The 20598-nt window shown below is 52.2% G+C and overlaps 7 protein-coding genes across 7 annotated transcripts; 6 read left to right on the forward strand and 1 right to left on the reverse strand.

Moving 5' to 3' along the window:
- Positions 1 to 70: 70 nt before the first annotated feature.
- On the reverse strand, positions 71 to 2058 carry LOC100908224 (metal regulatory transcription factor 1). The gene is made up of 2 exons (XM_003743793.2): positions 1839 to 2058; positions 71 to 1279 (listed from the first exon to the last, which is right to left on the reverse strand). Exons 1-2 carry the CDS (start codon positions 1886 to 1888, stop codon positions 253 to 255), a joined length of 1077 nt encoding a protein of 358 aa, XP_003743841.1. The 5' UTR covers positions 1889 to 2058; the 3' UTR covers positions 71 to 252.
- A 1042-nt stretch (positions 2059 to 3100) lies between these two features.
- On the forward strand, positions 3101 to 4080 carry Bug22 (cilia- and flagella-associated protein 20). The gene is made up of 2 exons (XM_003743735.2): positions 3101 to 3602; positions 3762 to 4080. The coding sequence occupies exons 1-2, from the start codon at positions 3280 to 3282 to the stop codon at positions 4054 to 4056; spliced, it is 618 nt and encodes a 205-aa protein (XP_003743783.1). The 5' UTR covers positions 3101 to 3279; the 3' UTR covers positions 4057 to 4080.
- A 6598-nt stretch (positions 4081 to 10678) lies between these two features.
- Positions 10679 to 12695, forward strand: LOC100908365 (isoamyl acetate-hydrolyzing esterase 1 homolog). Its single transcript, XM_003743794.2, has 5 exons — positions 10679 to 10882; positions 11061 to 11119; positions 11342 to 11552; positions 11700 to 11915; positions 11988 to 12695. Exons 1-5 carry the CDS (start codon positions 10787 to 10789, stop codon positions 12165 to 12167), a joined length of 762 nt encoding a protein of 253 aa, XP_003743842.1. The 5' UTR covers positions 10679 to 10786; the 3' UTR covers positions 12168 to 12695.
- A 637-nt stretch (positions 12696 to 13332) lies between these two features.
- Positions 13333 to 14283, forward strand: LOC100908509 (glycine-rich protein 5). Its single transcript, XM_003743795.2, has 3 exons — positions 13333 to 13469; positions 13553 to 13670; positions 13769 to 14283. Exons 1-3 carry the CDS (start codon positions 13367 to 13369, stop codon positions 14253 to 14255), a joined length of 708 nt encoding a protein of 235 aa, XP_003743843.2. The 5' UTR covers positions 13333 to 13366; the 3' UTR covers positions 14256 to 14283.
- Positions 14284 to 14919: 636 nt separating this feature from the next.
- Positions 14920 to 17068, forward strand: LOC100898842 (SWI/SNF-related matrix-associated actin-dependent regulator of chromatin subfamily E member 1). The gene is made up of 6 exons (XM_003743734.2): positions 14920 to 15099; positions 15243 to 15352; positions 15506 to 15841; positions 15990 to 16147; positions 16261 to 16429; positions 16610 to 17068. The coding sequence occupies exons 1-6, from the start codon at positions 15039 to 15041 to the stop codon at positions 16874 to 16876; spliced, it is 1101 nt and encodes a 366-aa protein (XP_003743782.1). The 5' UTR covers positions 14920 to 15038; the 3' UTR covers positions 16877 to 17068.
- Positions 17069 to 17472: 404 nt separating this feature from the next.
- On the forward strand, positions 17473 to 19169 carry LOC108864309 (proline-rich protein 2-like). The gene is made up of 3 exons (XM_029111589.1): positions 17473 to 17538; positions 17627 to 18868; positions 18999 to 19169. Exons 1-3 carry the CDS (start codon positions 17473 to 17475, stop codon positions 19167 to 19169), a joined length of 1479 nt encoding a protein of 492 aa, XP_028967422.1.
- Positions 19170 to 19758: 589 nt separating this feature from the next.
- Positions 19759 to 20393, forward strand: LOC108864320 (ataxin-8-like). The gene is made up of 2 exons (XM_018639717.1): positions 19759 to 20033; positions 20071 to 20393. The coding sequence occupies exons 1-2, from the start codon at positions 19799 to 19801 to the stop codon at positions 20217 to 20219; spliced, it is 384 nt and encodes a 127-aa protein (XP_018495233.1). The 5' UTR covers positions 19759 to 19798; the 3' UTR covers positions 20220 to 20393.
- Positions 20394 to 20598: the final 205 nt, after the last annotated feature.

A 20598-nucleotide genomic window follows, 5' to 3' on the forward strand; every position in this document is an offset into this window, starting at 1 on the left:
GACTACGCTAATACGAGCTGCGGGGAGTATTAACCAAATCCGAGCATGAATGAGTGGGTGCATCGCTGACTTAAACGCTATCCATTTTATTGGGGGCGAGGGTCACAAATCGATTTTAGAACTAAATAGGTCTATAGGTATACATAAATTCCGAGAGGACAGATTGTCAAAAAGTACTCTATCCAGCCTACCAAATGATAAATATGAATGTATATATAATATTGCTCTTATGCAGTCATCTCGCTATGAAAATCAACTCTTGGTGAGGTCTAACGGCTCATTAATTAAGACTGGGGGCCGAGGAGATCTGGGGGAGATACTGAGCTCGACTAGCGCCATCGCTCCTTCTAGACGAGTTCTTGCGATGTCCCTCAGATATCTCTTCGCCGGGGGTGGCGTAAACGAGGATTTTGGAGTAGTCGGCTGACGGCGGGCCAAGGGAGACGTCGGGGTCAAGAATGGAGACGACTCGTTCGATCGAGGCAAGGACGGCGAAAGCACCGACGACGATGAAGGCGAGACGGGGAGGGCCCGGGGCTTGTTCGCCTGCGGCGACATGAGGAGCGTTGTGTTTACAAGGGACAAAACCCTCGGAGATCCAACGTGCGGCGAGCGCGGTGTCGACGGCTGCAGAGGTCGGAGCGGTACGTCCTCGAGGAAGAATTTCGGTTCGTCGAAACTTTCTCTCTGAGTCGGCAGTTCCAGAGGCGCTATCGAAGCTCCGCACGCGCTCTCCGGAGACGGGGGCGCCATCTGGTCGAACTCGTTCCTCAAAACTCTTTTCGGTCTCCGTTTCTGGGCTCTGTATCGTTCCAGCCATTCCACAACTTCTTGAGACTTGTTTTCGGTGTTTTCACAAATTTCCATCCCGCTTTCATCTCTCACCAAAGGCGCGAACTGATGGGAGTTACAATGCCGATTCGCGTGCGTAAAACGGTTCCGACAGTTTTCCGCTGAGCATTTGAACGGTTTCTCGCCGGTGTGAAGTCTCTGATGGGTCTTCAGCTGTCCACTCTGCGCAAACTTTTTCGCACAATCCGGATAGTCACACTTGTAGGGTTTCTCGCCGGTATGAGTTCTAAGATGAGCTTGAAGACTCTTTCCCCGAGGGAAAACCCGATTGCATACATCGCACTTTATCTGACAGGGTGATGTTGAGCCTTCGCGGATGAGTGAGGTTATCGCATCCAGGCGCGGTCTCCCCCGCGAGAATTTCGAGGAGGGTGAAGGGGAGGGTGTGAAGCTTGGAGAGACTTCATTGAGGGCGGCCAAGACGGGTCTGTAATACGTAACAGGTGTTGTAGTCTCAGCACAGTCGTATCCTACGGAAGGGTGAGACCGATAGCCCTCGCTGGGACGGGGTTTCAGCAGATTCCGATGGCGGAACCGGTTTACTTATTCAGAGTGTGTAGAGATAAACACACGGAGCAAGGAGTGCGAGATTCAGCGACGTCCGTTAGCGGCCTCCTCATCGATGAAGACTCATGGAGTTGGCGCGTAAACATCCGACGAGCAATCTAAGCGGTCATCGATGACCTTCGATAAGAAGTTTCGAGAAAGAGCCCTTATTCCCAAAGCTCGGTTCCCGGATAGGTTATAATATCGAGGGTGTTGCGACGAGAGAGTTCATTTTTAAGCTTCTTCCTGCACGAGATGAGCCGTCGCCTTGCGTCACTGATCTTCATCGAGCTTGTCCAGGCGTGAACTCGCGCCAGGACTTCCGTGTTAGCGCACTTACGCACTAATTGGGTCTCAACAGACTCTAGACGGAATCCGAGATAGACATGCGATTTGAAAGGAGTGGGGCTCCGGCGGTTTCCTTAAGGGACATCGCTTACCGTTTTGGCGTGAGTATAACCTGCGGGTTCCCGCTCGGATCTTCGTTCATGTTCACCTCGACCAAAGGAGCTTTCTGCTCGACTCCGAGTAGAAGTGTTTATGCGCTCGGGATCTGAACGATCGAGTCACTTGCTTTCTTGAAAATTGTGGCGCCACACCACTGTTAAAGGTACGCTGGTTGGTGGTGCCCGCTCGCGCCTTTCAACCAACCCAGATGTCGTCTGTACGCTTGCCGGCGGCGGCCAAAGGAGGAGGCTCCGCAAAAGTTTTGGCGCCAATTCTGTTTGTTGCTCTCGAAGGGAGAGAGTAATCCCAACGGAAACTGAGCACGACTCTCGGGGCATGGCCGGAGCTATACGCATTTCTGCAGGGAGTCGAATCAGGCGATGTTCCTCACTCAGATGGGATGAAACTCAGGGAAGCGGAGTGATTGTTGATTACCGACAATTGAGTCCGTCGCGGAAAGGTGCCGCCGTCCTGGTGTTCGCGGGGTTCCGGAAAGCTTCTCTCGTTTCCCGGAGGCCCCCCCGCCTTAACCCTGAATTATCGCACTGCCCTCCTGATATCCGGGGAACGGATGCAGGCAGAATTTAACTGGCGGCTCCGAGACCTTTGATTAGGGGACAGATGGAGTTCTCTCCCTGGAGGAGCAACCAGAGGAGATTCCCGGATTCTTCAGCAATGAGAAGTCGAATTTTCCTTCGCGTCTCGTAGTCCTGAGGGTTTCTCTATTCAGGTTCGATGGAACTTCCGAGTGGAAGAACACGACCCTCGGAAATTCCCCCGTACCGGATTCTCTCTCTTCAGCTGGATCGCATTTATCGCGGGCCCTAATCGACGATTCGATCATCGCTTACTTTCAGCTACGCCCCAGTCGACGGCCTCTCCGAGGATGGACTCAGCTCAGACAAGGGGAGCGAAAGAAACTCTCTGTTAGCGAAACTAGGAAACAACTGAGCATGTATAAAAAATACATAATACATATTCTTAGCGGTCCGTCTCGCTTCCAGAGGTTCTCTTATCGAGCCGGAGGATGCCACTGCACGCGGTGCGACGCGGAAGAAACCGCCCGGGTCCCGAATTCACCAGGTTTCCCCATCCTCATCCCTCGAGCTCGTTCGTAATTCCCAACCGGGAAGTATCAGGAGGCGTAGGGAAAAAGATACAATGTACGATATCGCCGCAGAGTGCGCGTATTAATTCCTCGCCCTCATTCCAAATGTTTCTCCCTTTCTCATCTCCATGACAACCAGATGTAAACATTCGGAGCCGCATCGGACGGCACTCAAATCCCTCACACACCATAGTTGTGAGCCGATCTCGGATACGAGGTGAACTCCTTCACGGGTTCCTGTCTCAGAAGTTTGATTGTGCGAACCTCATTCCTTGCCAACGAGAGCTAAAACGGTCCCTAAATAACAAGATTGTGAACGACACGAAATGGAGGCACGTGGCGGTATGTTCAAAAATACCTTCCAAAGTGGCTTCCTCTCGATTCTGTACAGCCTCGGATCGAAGCCTCTGCAGATTTGGGATAAAAAAGTTCGAAATGGTCACATCAAACGGATAACGGACAACGACATTCAGTCCCTTGTACTCGAGGTGATGGGCAGTAATGTGAGCACAGCGTTTATAACGTGCCCAGCTGATCCTCGAGAGACCCTCGGAATCCGTCTCCCCTTCATCATACTGATAATCAAGAACCTGAAGAAGTACTTCACGTTCGAGGTTCAAATACTGGATGATAAGAACATCAGGCGAAGGTGAGCCAGCGAGATAGAGCAGCCGAGTTCGATGCGATCGAGATCGATGAAGAGAAGCATCACCGAATATTTCGTAATCATATGTCAGCTGGATGATGTCGACTCCTCCGTGCGATGACCGTAGCGATACTAGCCATGGGCTCCTCTTCTCCTCAACAGGTTCCGGGCGAGCAACTTCCAGAGCACGACGCGCGTCAAACCTTTCATCTGTACGATGCCGATGCGTTTGGACGAGGGCTGGAACCAAATTCAGTTCAATTTGGCGGATTTCACCAGGCGCGCCTATGGAACGAATTACGTACAAACGCTGCGGGTTCAAATTCACGCGAACTGCCGGATCCGACGTGTCTATTTCGCTGATAGACTGTACTCGGAGGATGAGCTGCCCGCCGAGTTCAAACTTTATTTGCCAGTTCAACATCGCACTGCGGCTGCGGCTCTGAGAGAACGCTAACTTTAAAATACGCCTTAATGGGATAAAATCTGCAATCGGAAGGCCGCAAGCTTTAAACCCCGTCGACAGTGATCTTTCCGTTCTCGCCACCTATTCGATCGATTCCTTGCCTCGAGTATTTCTGAAATCATGAGCTACGCGAAGCAACCTCGACGAGAAATCGAATTATTCCCTTCACCCCGCTTGAATCGGTCGCAGAATTGAGCTGCAATCGAAAAACGCACTGTATATTTGTACATGATCAAGGAGAAGCATTCTCTGGTGTTAATAAAGATTCTCCGATAATAATCATCGATGTAACCCGGAACCGACCGTTCGTTCAATTTTGTCGCTTCGACCACCGCTGTAGGATCCATACGGGCGGCGCAAAGAATTGAGGTCAGGGCTGCCGAGTGCCCGGGCACTCCCGATGTACTCAGGTCAATGGATACACGTTTCTGAATTAGGTCAAGCCTCTGGGCTTTCGGTCAGCTTCCCCAAGCAGCTGCAGTTCCCTTTCTGGAAGATCTTGAGCCCTGAGCTCCGACCCGCGGCTTCGATTCATCCCTTAACGACCACGCAGCTCTTCCGGCGGGGCCGCTTCCCCATGCTCGAGCATTTCCGATGATTTCGGCTGGTGAATTCGATTCATGAAGTTCGATACGTGGATCGAAGTGAAGAGTTCTAAGACGGACGCATCATGGATATCCGACGGTGCATGATTCCAAAAGATTTGGAAAACTGGAATAATTCCGCGCGAACCGCCACCTAGAAGTCCCATTACCGAGGGATCGCTTGGGGGAAATGTGAATCGCGCAAATCAAGCGCAACCCGCGACCAGTCACTGGAAACACTTTGAGATCTCGCCGGTTCCTCATTGAGACGCCGCTCCTCGAAGTCTGGCTCCTCAGCAGCTCGAGGAAACAGTCGATGGATCAATCGACTCTAGCAGGGCGGTCGTGGACGATCGATGAGGTCGACGTCGTCTCACGGGTACGCCAACCTCACATCAGCGCTGAGTGAGTTGGATTTTTCACCCTACATCAACCAAGCTCGGACTAGATTTCGAGGCTCGGAGACTCATTGCGTCCTTCCTGCAGGCCCGGCAGAACAAAGATGCTTGAAGATCCATGTCTTGGAGAGGCAGGCCATAAATAAACTATTGCCAAAAATATCAAGGGCGTTGGGGAGCACTGCGGCAAGAACCTAAATTTTATTCGAGGGACTCGTCGATATCCCCGATCGATTCCCTTCGTATTCCGACTGTTGGAGCAGGTGGAAGTTGTGCGAGCGATGCCGGCGCAGAAACCTCCTTCCCGACCAATCGACCGGCAAAGTCGATGGCATTTGGGAGCGCTCCTCGGACACCCAGATCCAGCGCTCGTCACCAATAGGATATGGAGGCAGTTTCATAAAGGTGGACAGCAGCAAGAAACATATGATGAATTTGATTTCTTTCTGAAAAGGAGACTTCCTATTGTGCTTTCCCATTCGGAATCGGGTTTGAATAGTGTTGGCGAGGCAGGGGTGAAAATGGATCACGAGCAGCAGCCGCAAGCTCCACAGGACCAGAAGAGCTAACTCGATGAAACGCTGCATCGATCCTTTCCGTCGCGCACACACACCCTCTCAAGAACTTCTATGTAGAGTTTCTCCCGGAACAATCCCCTCTCTCCCTCTTGACGACTTCTATCTGCTCAGAAGTCCAAGAATTGATCGTGGATTCTGGAGACCTTCCTGCGCAGGAAAAACTCGTTGGATTCAGGATCAGGATTCTACCGAGTCCTTCCGGATGGATTCAAATGCTGTCTATGGTCATGTGACGTCACTTTGTTGGCGAGGGAGAAGCTCTTGGCATATTTCGTAAAAAGCGCTCGAGGCCGAAGTCTGGAAATCGTTCGGAAACTCTAAGCGCGTTATCGACAGAGCCGGTGTGTCGTGGTGGGGAAGCATCTCAAGCGGAAGGCTCGTCACGTGATAGAGAGAGATTTGACCGACGGTCACACTACGTATTTCGAGAGGGCCCGCTTATCCCGAGCGTCGAGGGACCCCGAAGAGATTCTCTGCTCGGATTTCGTTTGTCACGGTATTCGGAACCATCACCGTCTCGTGATGCATCTCGCCCCGCGAGGTGGCTCATTTCCTCTGATCATTGACGTATCCATTCATGCTTACGGCAAGTACCTATGCGAGATAGGCCAAGGATACGAGATCAGACGAACAGCTCATAGCCGTGGGGAAGGCCGTGAATCGCGACAGTATTCATCATGCCGGGCTCAACCTTCTTGCCGCTCACTTTGGCGAGGTCAGAGTTTAAGCTCTCATCTGCGACGGTGGTCCCTAGTCTCGAGAAGACTGATCTCATCACCGATCGAGTGTGTTCCGTGTCGCCCTCGTCGCAGGAACACCTGAAGCGCGTGCTTTGCCCGGAAAAATTCGGCGAGGGTTCCATCCCGAAATACAAACTCGGGACCCGGGACTCGGGAAGATCTCGAAGACCAACGAAGCTTCGAAGCTCGTCGAATCACGACTTTGACAAAAACAGTGCAGCGCTCCACTCATCAGAGACTCTGGACTCTCCTCGAGTCATATTCCGAACTTCGGTGAGATGGCGCCCCCGGGTTTGAGTCCTTACGTGAAGATTCCGGGTGAGGTTCTGGTAGAAGAGCGGAGATCGGAGCACCCGTTGATGAAGTTCACGGGATCTCCCCATTCATTGGGTAAGAGGATGATCATCCAGACATGTGAGACGCAAGGCTTCGATTCGGTGGTGGAAGCTATCGAAGAAGGTGAGCTCTGACGCAATATGAGTGAGGAACTTATGGATCCTTGTAAGTAAGATTTAAACAGGTTCCTAATCCTCTTCCGCGCTTCAGCGAGCGGTAAGAAGAAAAAGAACGTCGGCGGTGTCAACAAGAACATGCTTGCTCATTACGGCGCCCTTTTCAAGAACGGGATGTCAGACATCGCTATCAAGGTTTGCCGTGAATTCAAGAGCGAATACTGCTTCCATGATTCTGACAGAATTCGGTCAGCCGGAGTTATCTTACACGTCTGAGCTTTTCTCATTCGGGTATGCTTCCACTCGATCCAGGATGTGCCGAAGGAGGACACTGTTCTACTCTTGAACTATATGTATAAGGGTAAACTGGAAATCGATGATATCACGACGCTACGGAAAGCCTTGACGCACGCCGTTCGTTTCAAGCTCGGCAGTCTGGTGGATGGTATCGACCAAGCTTTCGATTTTCAGCGACAGAGTGCTATCTTGCTCTTCAACTTGGGTTAGTGAATACTTCGCCTCGCTCCTAGATACTTTAAAATTGAAAGCTTCGATTCGATTATCTTGTTAACATCCTCCATTTGGAAAATCAGCCTCACTTCCGATTCAAGGGAAGTGAATTTCTCTCGTTGAAGGCAAAGAGTTCGGCATAACCTGTTTCGAAACGAAGGTTGTTCAAGAATTCAGCGAATGCATATGCTCGCCAAAGTTCCCCACGACTCTCCTGGAATCCGCTCCGATTTCACTAGTGAAAGGCGTTCTGGAACATGGAGCGGTCGCTGAATCTGAAACTGAAGTGAGGCAAACAAAACATCTGTACTCCCAGAATCCGAAGAAATTATGCTTTCCATGAGCTACCTGGAAATAGTTCTAAATCAGAAACTATCCTCCAAGATCGCTGAATTGGTCTTGCGGTACCTGGCTTTGACCAAGCCCCCGATCGAGGAATCAATGCAACTCTTGAACGAGCTCCGCTTCCCTCAACTCCATCTCTCCGAGATACAGAAGGTAATCAAAAGGTCTCGGATCACATGTCACATCTCAGGTTCGAATAACTGAAGATAGCTCATGCGGGAAATCTTCTTCTTCGAATAGATTGAGGATTTTCTGTCGGCGTCCGGCGCTGAAGCGAGCCGAATACCGAACCTCGCCAGGATCAGACTCCTTGATGATTCCATCGACATAGATTTTCCAATCGCGCAATTGACTAAGCGATGCTTGGCGCCTCAGGCATATGTGCTCTGGATAGAGAAAAGGTTGAGACCCGGAATCTTATCCCAAGATTTTCCTAGATAATGGCGCTCGGCGCTGCAAAGAAGATTATCCGACGTCGGCGGAGACGAGCTTTCTTCCGCTGAAGTCAAGTAATTGCAGGCTACCCCAAGGCAAGTCCGTATTGATACTCAACGGTTCCCGCCTCAACCGTCAAGAGAAAGCCCATGCTTATGCGAAGCTCAAACTGAACACCGACTTTGACAAGCTGGAGCTCCCGGAGAGTTTCGAAATGGTCCGGTATCGCGTGAACGAAATCCCATCTCCGATCCCTTGGTGAAGCATAGCGACATCATACTGACTGAGGGCAGCCCCGAACGTTTTCAGGTCACCATCGGGAGCACAATGTACGCGAACGTCAAAGACGAAGTATTCCCATCGACCAACATCAACCTGCAGGGCTTTTCTCTGAGTGACGACAATGACCTTATACGGTTGCCCCACCGCAGAATCCCCTTCAACTTCAAGCAAGAGATTAGTGATAAGCGCCTTAGCGTTGACGGTTCCCGCCTGATTCTCAGCTTCGCAATTCTGGAGAAAAAAATAAGAGGAGACACCGACTGGGATACTTCGAAGCTCTGCCTCAAATCAACAAAACGTTCAATGAAGTTCCCATACCGACCGAGATCGTCGATATCGTCGTCGCGACACTCCACGGCGATGAGATTCTGATTCTCACTAAAGACTCATTCGTAGTCGTCGATTCAGGAACCGGAAAAATGCGAAAACACATGATTGCCGAAGATGATTTACAAGTGCATTGTGTGGACATGATTGTGAGAGGCTCTCTGGTTTTCATTTATGCGTTGTGTTACGCAAAAGCTCCACGTTACAGACAGAAGGACGTGATTCGAGTTTTCGACCTCGTGAGCAATCACTTCAAAACATCTGAAGCCGGAAAAGCAAACATATGCGAACTATCCGAAATTTCTTCTCTATTCGAGACGGAGTACTCGAACAAGTGAGTTCAAGGGAGGACTGTCCGAGAAATTTTGGCGTCAGTCCGAAACGCAGATCAGACTCACAATCGCTCTTTGGCCTATGATATCAGAGGAAGAGTAAACATACACGAATTCCGATTTCCCAGATTCAAACGCGGCGACGCTCGCGAGTGGAGAGCCCGGGATTCATCCACGTCTTCGAAGGGGGTCTATGAAGAGTCGCACTTCCGCTTCTACGACGTCGGTGGAGCGATTTACTTCGCATGGACCGACACTTTCAATGAGTCGGGCAAAATATTCCACATCGGTGTCATAAACGTGGATAGTCTGACCGCCAGAGTTCTGAGGAAAGTGTTCTACTCGAAAAGCGACGAGTCAGGACTTGTGACATTGAGCCGGGAGCTGATGGGCATGGTACCTGGGTACCTCGTGAACTCTCCGTCCAACACTTGGCTGGAAGCGAGGCTTCGTCGGCTGGCGAAATCGCTCACTCCGGAAAATCTGCCTAAGTTCCGCGAGATGCTGGCTTTCTCTTGACACCAAGGCAACCAATTTAGTAGTCTTACGGACAGGCGCGTCCGCTGGGGGGGGGATAAGGGGCTTGAATCCCCATGAGCTAGCCCCCATATAAGAAAAATGCTTCAGACGCCACTGCTTACGGAAAAGAAGTTTACAGCGGTCAACTAGTCCCGGATAGACGACGTGAGATCAGTCTGAGGAAACAGCCATGCTTAAATGTCCAGACATGAGCAATGAGAAGCAGGTAATTGCATCGGTGTGAGCGTGTCGCCCGAATCGGGGGAGATCACCACCTATCATGTGGCTCGTCTTGTCCTGTATGCATACGTCTTCTGGCGATCAAATGGCCTCCGCACAGTTGAGCGGGCGCAATGCTGGGGGAAAAAACGGGAGACTGTGTAAGGATCTCAAAGCTTGTTCCGGAATCACAGTCGCGCGAGTTTCGCTGCCAGGGTGAGCGGCATCTGAATTTGTGGAGAGGAATCTCTCTTCCGTATATGTACGGGATTCGAGCTCCTCCAGGAGGTCACCTCGACAATATCAGACCTGCGGATTACCTGTAAGAGCTCTGGCCACACATACATCCTATTCTGATCATTTCCCGAGCACGATGGAACACTCGCGTCCGATATGCGGAATAAATGTCCAGAGGACCGAATGAAAGGATTCATCGCAAGATTTCGTTTTTTTCTCGCTTTGCTCTCTGTTTCTTCCCTCAATCTCGGGGAGCACGTGCTGAGGGAGGAACAAGCTTCCGGAAGTCGGTGGAAATTGCGTCGAGCGATCAACTCCGGAAACCCTCCGCAGAGAGAAGTTCCCATGCTTCTCCCGACGATCATCTGAAAAGTTTCCATGCACGGAGGAGTGAGGAGAGGTTCCCCCACGTAATTCTACCTGTGCCATGTTTCAATTTTCAAGTCGTGTTGCTCGCTAGTTTCCTGAAAGGAAACGTAAGCATCCTCGAATTCCCTGACGGATTGAGGTGCGTGCGCAGGTCGACCGTAGGATCCTGAATGAGATCAGAGGTAATCGGGATCGGCCCTGTCAGGCGAATCCAGCCCGGGGAACTTTTCGCGCGGAGCCTTGAGCCAGGATGGGAGAGGGGGAATTTCCGTTCGAAAACACTCGAACAGCTGATGTTCATGGCCATAGTACTCTTCGATCTGGAGCGCCGCATACTTTCGCTGATTTTTGTGCTTATACATCCGTCTCACTTCATATTCCGGAGACCCGGCTTATGTGCGGTCCTACCGCGAGAATTTTCCGGTCGGCTCTGAGAATGTCACGCGTGGATTTCCCAGCATTGTTTTGCTTCGGCGATTCATTGACCCAGGTACGAAGCTAGAGGCTTGCTTGAGCCTATTTCTCCTCAAGCGAGAACTTCTCCACATACGAAGCGTGCGAGAAGATGTCGAAATTGGCTGATGAGGAGGATACATGAAGTTTCCAATCTGGGATACGTGGATTCGATTGCACAAAGTCCCTGTAAGCATTCGAATTATTTCTTTCAGCGTTCCTTCAATACCGAGGACGGTTGCTGGGGTGCCATGTTGGCATCCAGATATCAGAGGTGGGATCTCAGGGCTCGCGGTTCAGACCGATCAGAATCTGAGGTCGAATGGCGACGTTCAGTGTCGGTGCCGGTGTCAGTGAAATCATATACGGGAGCTGAGTCTTAGGCTTCTCTTTCCCACCCATGCTTCTCCCTGCAGAAGATGTCCCCGACTCCGCTTCTGACGGCCCCTATATGATTTCAATATATTATCCTAAATTGGAAGCTCGTAATCAACAGGAAAGTGGACGTGCTGAACAGAGGATTCAGCGCTTACAATTCCGAGCAGGCTACTTGCCTCTTGCCGAGACTCCTCCCAAAAGGAGCTCCAGCTCCCTACGTCATGCTCATCTGGTTCGGTGCCAACGACTGCTGCGTTCCGCAAGCCCCACAGCATGTCCCGTTGGACGACTATGAGTCGAATTTGAAGTCCATAATGAATCACGCCGCGGTGAGTCGAGCTTCCGAGCCCTCGTCCTGGAAAGGCGATCCGCCGATTGGCTGTTTCCTGGAACCCAAAACCTGAATTCTTGCAACGAGCCGAGGCTCCCCGGGATTGGAATTCACAGCACTGAGAGTGCCATTCTTCCGCTCGTAGACCGTCGGAATACCCAGAGAGAGGGTGGTCCTCCTGACCCCTCCGAAGTACGATCACAAGGCTTGGGTCGCCCACAAAGCTAAGGATGGTGTCTTGGAGAGCCAAGTGGGTCGCGGAGAAGATTTGTGCGAGGATTACGCTCGACGTTGCGCGGAAGTTGCTTCTCGTAATGGGACTCTGCTGGTGGATGTCTGTGCTGCTATGAAGGCCAGAGATGTGAGTTCTGAGTTAGTCTTCAACCGCTCGTGAGGAGTTGTTTAGGAACTTAAGATCCATATTCTCCTGCAGGATTGGCGATCGTTGATGCTGGACGGTCTTCACTTCAATGTCGATGGAGCGAAGTTCATCGCCTCGCTCCTGGCCTCGGTTCTCGATCCGATCATTGAGAGCCTGCCTTGCATATTCCCCGACAAAGAGCAGATAGACTTCTCGAACGTTCGATCGCAAATTCAGCAGTGGATCCCTTGAGCTCCGGGCTTGGGGAGAATGATGTGGGTCGCATCCGATCTGTACAAGAAGCCGAAAATCATCTCGTCGACCTCGAGGATCGATCATATCGCTCAAGCGAGCCACGTTGTCTCGAAATCGAGATCCACTCATCGGACACCCAATAGAGATGGACGACGGGCTCAACTCACGTCATGGATCGTGAATATGATTCGGAAGAAAATCATATCCTTGTGAGAAAGGCCTCGACTATGATCTCATTCACGGTCGAGATCACGCCGCTGCTTTAGATTTTGTCAATTACGCCCGTCGCTGATGATGAGCCTCTCCGCCGAGCTCTTTAGAGTGCTTTCACAGAGGTGTCTAGACTCTGACCGCAACTCGCTGGTGGTCGAATTATTACAGACCCGAAAGGGGATGCCACGCGATGCTCCATATAGGAGAATAACAGCTCGAGCACTTTAGAGCGGTGGGAGGGGGCAGAAGGAGGCTCATTCGCGCGACGAATTCAATCTGAAGCTCTTGCTCGATAACTTATCAATAAATGAGCATCTCATTGAATCATTCATCGACGAGTTTTCTGATGCGGTTTATTCCGTTTGGTAGATTTGAAATGAGTCCCTTGTAAGGACTGCAGAAAAATCTGGTTATTGATGGGGCTGATAACGGTATTCCATGCTATTACGAAACGGGCGTAGTCCACAAAAGCTTCGACTTCAATGCCACGACGTCAGTACTCACCACCATCTTGAATGAACCCGATAGACACGGGACCCAACACCCAACGGAGTGTCAGCTCGCCTACCGCTCCTCTTCTGACGATGGCCAGCACAGGTTCAAGGAAGGTCATCTAGCGGCTTACTGTGGTGGGAGGTGTTTTGATTTATTTCCCTCGAGTCCGGAGTTTTCCAACAGTTACATGTCGTGCTTGATTGATATCATTCTTCGCTAGAGTGACTTTTTTTTTCAGTTTCACAATACGATCACTTCGGAAGAGCAATCCTAGTAGCTTTGAATGCTACGTATCTGGGCTTCCCCGATCGAACCTTGACCACCACAGAAGCTTTCAGCGAAAGATGCGAATCGGATACCGTGGGGGAAACCCGCTTGGCAAGGGTTTCTTCGCCATGAAGGCTGGGGCTTTAAAAGGCGGTTGATTCGCCAGATGTAAGTATTTGACATAGACAAACACAACAGAAGTGGCCAGAAACAAGCTCAATATGAATCGATCGACGTCAACCCTCTGGGTCGTTCTGTGCGTGGCAATGTGTTTGAACGTGATCGATGCTGGGAAAATAGTGAAGAAAAAACTCGCTGCCGGCGGTGAGTTGACATCGATGGAAGACTCTGAGCTCTTGCAAATTGAAGCATGCTCGACCACGATTTCCAGAACGGCTTCGTTCCAGGTGTCGTTGCCGGTGCCGCTGGTGCAACTGGATTTGCCGGAGGGTTTCTGACAGGAGCCGCTGTCGCTTCTCATTTCAATAAGCATAAGGGAGGTTACGGTGGCTTCGGCGGAGCACAGTGAGTATCCATAAGAACTTCGAGTGATTGACTCCGTGACCGAGATTGTCGCGGTGGATCGTGAAAGTCGAAGATATTTATCGATGCGTGTCTTGCAGCGGAGGACCTGGCCAAGTTCACATTCATAATCACCATCACGAACATTCGGTTCTGCCCGTACCGCACAAGCCTGTCCACAGTGGAGGCTTCGGAGGCGGACTCGGTGGATTGGGCGGTTCTTACGGACACGGACTCGGTCTGGGACACGGAGCCTACGGAGGAGGCTACGGAGGAAACTTGGGTGCCGGTTACGGCGGAGCTTATGGGAACAGCTTCGCTAAAGGCGTAGAGACCCTCGGATCAGGCTATGGAGGAAACTTGGTTGGCGCTTACGATGGCGGTTTCGGAGGTGGCAACGGCGGAGGTTATGGCGGAGGTCACGGCGGAGTTTATGGCGGAGGCTACGGTGGAGGCTACGGCGGTGATTTCGGGGGGCTCGGTCTCATCGGCGGACACGGTTACGGGAGGAGTCTGAAGACAGAAGGTCACGCTAAAGCGGAGGGCGGAGGATACCGAGGAGCGCCTGCTGGAGTGCAAGAAAGTTGATCCTCGTAGCGTCGTGAGCTAATTACGGTTACAGAGAGTAGATTCAGCGATGCATATATTTATTTGTTCATATTGTAAATACATAGAGAATAAACCCGTGTATAAAAGTCCAACCCTGTACATTCTGACTCCGATCTCGAAATTCGAGTGAGTATGCGTGGGCTTTATCTAGTATTCCCGGATGAGCATCCCGCGAATCGTGGAGCGAGGGTCGAAAGAAGAGACAGGATAACTGGGAACCAGCAGCCTCGGGAGACTCCCGCATGCGGATCGGGCCCATCAGGTTGAACGATTTTTCGGACCCATGATAGCATTCCGATTGGGTTCGCGTAATGCGGATGATCTCGAATGTCTGTCAGATACCGACTCCGAAGTATCAGCATGGTATCTCAAGAGCATTCGGCAGTGGCATCACATGAGAATCTCCATGAAGCTGTGATTTCCGGAGTCTTTCGGAATTCCGAAGTTTTTCCGTGCATTGTTTCGTGCATTCGTTTCGTTTCGTGAGCTCGCTCTCCTCCCGTTGTCCAAGCCGTTTGAAGGATTGGCGCCGAAATAGTTCTCAGCAGACGACTCGCGATAGGCTCCTCTCGAATTCGAAGGGGGAGAAGGCGCGCGCGGTACCGGCGCCTCCATGTTATTCTTTGTTGTAACACCATCTCAGGCAAGATCATCATCGGCAGCACGGTGACGCCAAACAATACTGTCGAGGATCTGCCGGTATTATAACGGAGACTTTTGTGATTTGTGCTCGTATACGGAGACGACCCGTGCGAAAACACGATGGCCCTTCCTCCGTTCCGCCAGCAGCAGTACCTAATGAGTCAGAATGTTCAAATGCAGCGTGAGTTGAACAACTTCGCGTCGAAGCGAGCAGCTCTTGAACTTCGACGACGAGCTATTTCCTACCATAAATGTGATAAGCTCCTCGCGCTTCCAGTGGCTAATCGCAGAAGAACATCCTCTCATCTGACATATTTGTTACAGAGCGGCAGAGTTCGAGACCCGTGACGATGGGGGGCAGTCCTTTTGTGAATACGGGCCATGGTCATTCGCAGTTTATTCCCCTGAAAGTCGGCACGAGAGCCGCCACACAGGTCAGTGGCTCGATTCGCTAGCTTCTCGGACGCGGTTTTTCCGTGGTCAGCGCTCTCGTTCGACACTCACCGACTTATAAGAGTGCATAATCTCTCACGAGTATACCATTTGGATAGATAGCCGAATACATCACGCAGAGAATAAATTTCCAGGTTGATTCACGAGTTCCTAAAGCTCCGAAGCCCCCCGAGAAGCCCTTGATGCCCTACCTGAGGTACTCGAGAAAAGTATGGGACCAAGTGAAGGCTCAGAACCCTGACATGAAGTTATGGGACGTCGGCAAGCTCATCGGTCAGATGTGGAAGGAGCTTCCAGAGGAGAGCAAACAGGTGTACATCGATGACTACGAGCAGGAGAAAGCGGAGTACAATGAGAATCTCAAGAACTATCACAGCTCCCCCGCTTATCAGAGCTACGTTGCCAACAAAGTCCGTGCCCAACAAGCGGCCGAGGAGCGTGAACAAAACGAGAAGCTAGGTCGGGGCGGGGTAAGGACAGATCGTCACTGAAATTCCACAAGATCGTCGCAAATACTGACGACACGAATATCCGAGTTCTCTAGCCGGCGAAATCATGGATGGCTCATGGGATGGCTGATTCTGACCATGAATCTTAAAGCGATAATCGTTTCTGCAGTACTCTTCGAAGGATGCCAACAAGGTTTCGATACAACCGGCTGAAGACGACGATGACACGGACGAGTTATCGGTGAAACACCTGGCTGCTTCGAGATACATGCGGAATCATCGCCTCATTCACGAAATTTTCTCCGATGCTGTGGTCCCCGACGTTCGGTGAGTGGGATTCAAATCGGACGGCGCATGTCGGAGAGTTTCTCCTGTGGCGAAAATACACTGAGATTCGAAGCAGTATTCGATTTTCCGAGCTTACCACCGAGTATCTCCAGATCCGTCGTGACAACGCAGCGCATGGCCGTTCTGAAGCGGCAGGTTCAGTCTCTAACAATGCATCAAGAGAAACTCGAGACCGAACTTCAACAAATAGAAGAGAAATTCAGTGCAAAGAAGCAGAAATTCATGGAGGCCAGCGAAGTCTTCAATAACGAGCTCAAAAAGGTAAACGACCTCGAGGTTCCGTTCAGCTCTTGAATGTCAACGAACCTCTGGATCGAAGGGCGCCGATCCAAGTATTTGTGAGGACCCGATCCGAGCACGAGCGATCTTGCGTAAATTTTCCTCATCTACTCCTGAGCAAGTATCCAGAATGAACTCACAGTTAAATTTGCTCAATTCCAGCGAACAGTGAAAGCTGTTGATCAAGAGGCGTATCAGAAAATGGTCGACCGAGCTCTGGAAGCTTTGAAGGAAAAACAAAAGGAGGATGCCATCCGTGCAGAAGAGGAGGCGAAACAAGCTGAGCTCGACAAGGAAAGAGAAGCGAAGGAACGCGCCGAAAAGGGTACGGATTGTCCTCATGAGAGATCGATGCATGGAAGTAGCCAGGACAGGATGACAATCATGAATGCGTTCGGTAGCGCAGTTTTCGAAGCATGTCGCTCATAAGATGCCTGTACATATGCGAATCAAAGACTGGTGATGATTTTCTTGATTAATCAATCAATAACACAATAATCTAACAAAATATGTTACGCAATTGTTATTTTCCGAGCTTGAGTGATGGCTAGATTTTTGATTGAGACACTGAAACGGCTACCTAGCTCGGAATCTGTGTTTGATCCGATCTCGAGAGACGAGATGGAGATCTGCACGAATCGTTACTGTGAAAAGTACCGCGGGAAATAAGATTTGATCGAGAGTTGTCGTATCAAGAGGCCTTCGAACTCGGTTGAAAACCCTATTAATCCTCAAAATACATTTTGCATGTCGTTGCTTGAGAGTTGATTTATGAGAAACCACTGAACGCACTTTCCTAATGGAGGTAAGCTCGCACTTCATTCTAGTACATCATGTGGCTCAACCGACGCGCAGTCGACTAAAGTTTCCTATTTTCTATTGTCACAGAGGCAGCTGCAGCAGCTGCCGCGGCCGCCGCAGCAGCAGCAGCGGCAGAGAAGGAAAAGGTAAAGGCCAATGAAAATCCTCCGACAGAAGCGGCTCCACCTGAGAGTGAAAAGACTCCCGAGCAGCTCGCCGAGAAAATGGAGACAGGAGGCAAGACCCCTACGCCTCCCGGATCAAACGCTCCCGCAGAGCCAACTCCTATGGTATGATGAGTGCTCCCATGACACAGCTGGACATTCGACGGTGAATGTACGACGCGGCTGGTACTCATTTAACCTTTTGGCTTTCCAGGACGAGTCCGCGGCTCCGAGTGCGGCTGTGGCGGTACCGACATCCCAATCCCCGCCGAATCCGTCAAACGAGTCGACGAATAACGAGCAAACTGGCGCAGCTCAAGCTGCCCAGCAACCGAGCTCAGCGCAGCCCCCCTCTCAAGCGCAATTTCCCCATGCGACGTCTGCGCAGTACCAGCCGTCCCCTCAGACGCCCCATTTGGTGCAGTATCAGCACGCGGGTGCCCCCGGACATTCCCAAGAGCATCCACCGATCGCTCAAGGGCATCCCGGCTTTCCGCATTACGCCCAAGGTCAGGTCACCCCTGGGATGCCTGGGCAGGCAGCGCCAGGAGGTCCCAACCTCGTCCCGGGTCCACAAAATCATCCTATGGGGATTCCGGTGGCTCAAGGTGTGGTCCAAGTACCTCATCCCGGCATGATTCCGACGTCGCAGGCTCATACAGGGGTAGTTCAGGCAGTTCCCGGACACTCCGGAGTCATACCCACGTCACAGGTCGGAGGTAACCTTCAGCCTCTGCAAGGACATCAAGGGACGCCCCCGCAAGGCCACTCAGGGGGTCAGCCCCCACAAAGCCATCCGGCAATTCATGGAGCTCAGCAAGCTCATCCCGGTGCGTCCCCCTCACCCCAAAGTCAGCCAGGTGTAGCACCATCTGCGCAAGGTCTCGCGAGCAATGCCGCGGCAAGCCAGCCACCCGCCGGGAGTGCTCCACCTCAGGGTCCTCCGAGCGGAGCTCCTGCGCAAGGACACCCAGGCAGCGCACCGTCGCCCCAGACACATGCCCCGCCGCAAGGTCATCCGGGAAATGCCCCGCCGCAAGGTCATCCGGGAAATGCCCCGCCGCAAGGACATCCGGGAAATGCCCCGCCGCAAGGACATCCGGGTAATGCCCCGCCGCAAGGACATCCAGGGAATGCTCCGCCGCAAGGACATCCAGGGAACGCTCCGCCTCAGGGACATCCAGGAGTTGCACCCAGTCCGGGACTTCCAGGTCCCGTCTCGCATCCGCTTGGTCACATGGGACACCCAGGCCCGGGTCAGCAAATGCCCAGTCACATGGGGTCCGCACCCTCGTCTCAAGCACACCCTGGAGCAATACAATCCTCCCAAGGCCATCCCACAACCATTCAGCACCCTCAGGGACACCCAGTGACGCTACCGTCTCAAATTCATCCGGGCCAAATGCCGCCGCACCAAACTCATCCAGGCACGATGCCGGGCGTCGTGCAAGTCCCCGTGAGTCATTTGAGCGCGCTTCAGCATTCCCAGGGACATCCGGGCGCCTTGCCAGCCTCCCAGAATCATCCGGGCGTTCTTCAAGCTCCCCAGGGGCATCTGACGGCTGGGCCCCCTCACGGTATCCAAGGAGCGATGCAACAACAACAGCAGCAACAACAAACACCCCCAACTCATCCTGGTGGACCACAAGCTCATCAGAGTCATCAAGGTGCGGGTCCGACTCCTCAATCCCATCCGGGTTCAAATCCATCTCCGCAGGGCCATCCAGCTCCCGGACCTCCTCCGCAAGGGCATATGAGTGGTCCGCCGAATCTCCAGGGAAGCGCCCCCGCTCCCCAAGGACATCCTGGATCCATTCCTCCTCCGCCTCCTCCTCCCCCGCCACAGGGTCACCACCCGAATACTCCGCACCCTTCCCCAGCCCCGTCACCGGGACACCACAGCGCTTTCAGCGGACATCCGGGACATCCTAGCGCTATTCACCAAGGTCAGCCCCATCCGGGCGCAGCTCCTTCACCACAGAGCCATCCTGGTTCAGCACCGTCTCCGCAAACCCATCCTGGACCGCCTCCATCACCCCAAGCCCATCCCGGCCAAACTCCATCCCCGCAGGCACATCCTGGTTCGGCGCCTTCGCCCCAAACTCATCTTGGCTCCTTGCCCCCTCCTCAAGGTCATCCTGGAGTCATTGCACATCCTCAGGGACACCCACCTGTATCGTCTCAAGGTCCCACACCACCGGTTCAATCCCCACAGGCACAATCAGGGCAAATCCCAGTCTCACAGGGACATCCAGGACAACATGCAGGTCCCCATCAAGCGCCTCAAGGGCATCCGGGTCATCACATGCAAGCGGGCTTGCCACCCCACTTACAGGGCCACCCTCAGCACCTGCAAAACCCCTACCATCAGGGATACCCGCCCCATATGCCTCCCCATCATCAATATGGTCCTCCTCCAGGAACCGTAATGCATTCCCCGTACGGAGCTTATCCGCATCAACTTCATTCAATGCAAGGTCCTCCCCATCCAGGCATGCCTCATCATATGCAGCCTCACCCTCAGCTTCACCCGGGAAACATGCCGCAGATGTCGCCTCAGGGAGTACCGACCCAACAGCAACAACAACAGCATCAGCAGCTGCAGCAACAGCAGCAGCAGCAACAACAACAACTGCAGCAGCAGCATCAGCAGCATCAAACAACAGCAGCATCAACAACAGCAGCAGCAGCAGCAGCAACAACAGCAACATGCACAACAACAGCAGCAGCAGCAGCCGGGTCCTCAAGCGGCACCTGCGACCACGGAGAGCCTAGCCCTCCCTCCTTCCGGTCAAGCCGATCCATAGATCATGAGATCGATTGTATAACAGGACGTGAAATTTACGGAGAGTTGCATCCTTATCGTTTTAAATTATTCAGCGGCCCTCTCGGGGTGTAAGATGACCCTCATGTCGGCGAACCTTCCTGTAAAAAAAAAGACATCGATTTCTCGAGACCACGAAATATAGAAGATACTTCCTCTCTGTTGTGTGAACTCTGTGAGTAGTCAATTATGCAGCCCGAAGTGGGACGTCGCTGTCTAGTCTCGCATCGCCTAATGGACTCTCGAACGTGATTCCACGATGACTGGGATGCCCGAATCAGTCGATATGGCATGCTGCCGCTCATCCGAGTACTCCACGAATGATGCTCGATGACAATGATTATATTATAGTATCATGAAAT

This window comes from Galendromus occidentalis, unplaced genomic scaffold (genome assembly GCF_000255335.2).
Source record: "Galendromus occidentalis unplaced genomic scaffold, Mocc_1.1 scf7180000077451, whole genome shotgun sequence".
NCBI lineage: Eukaryota > Metazoa > Arthropoda > Arachnida > Mesostigmata > Phytoseiidae > Galendromus > Galendromus occidentalis.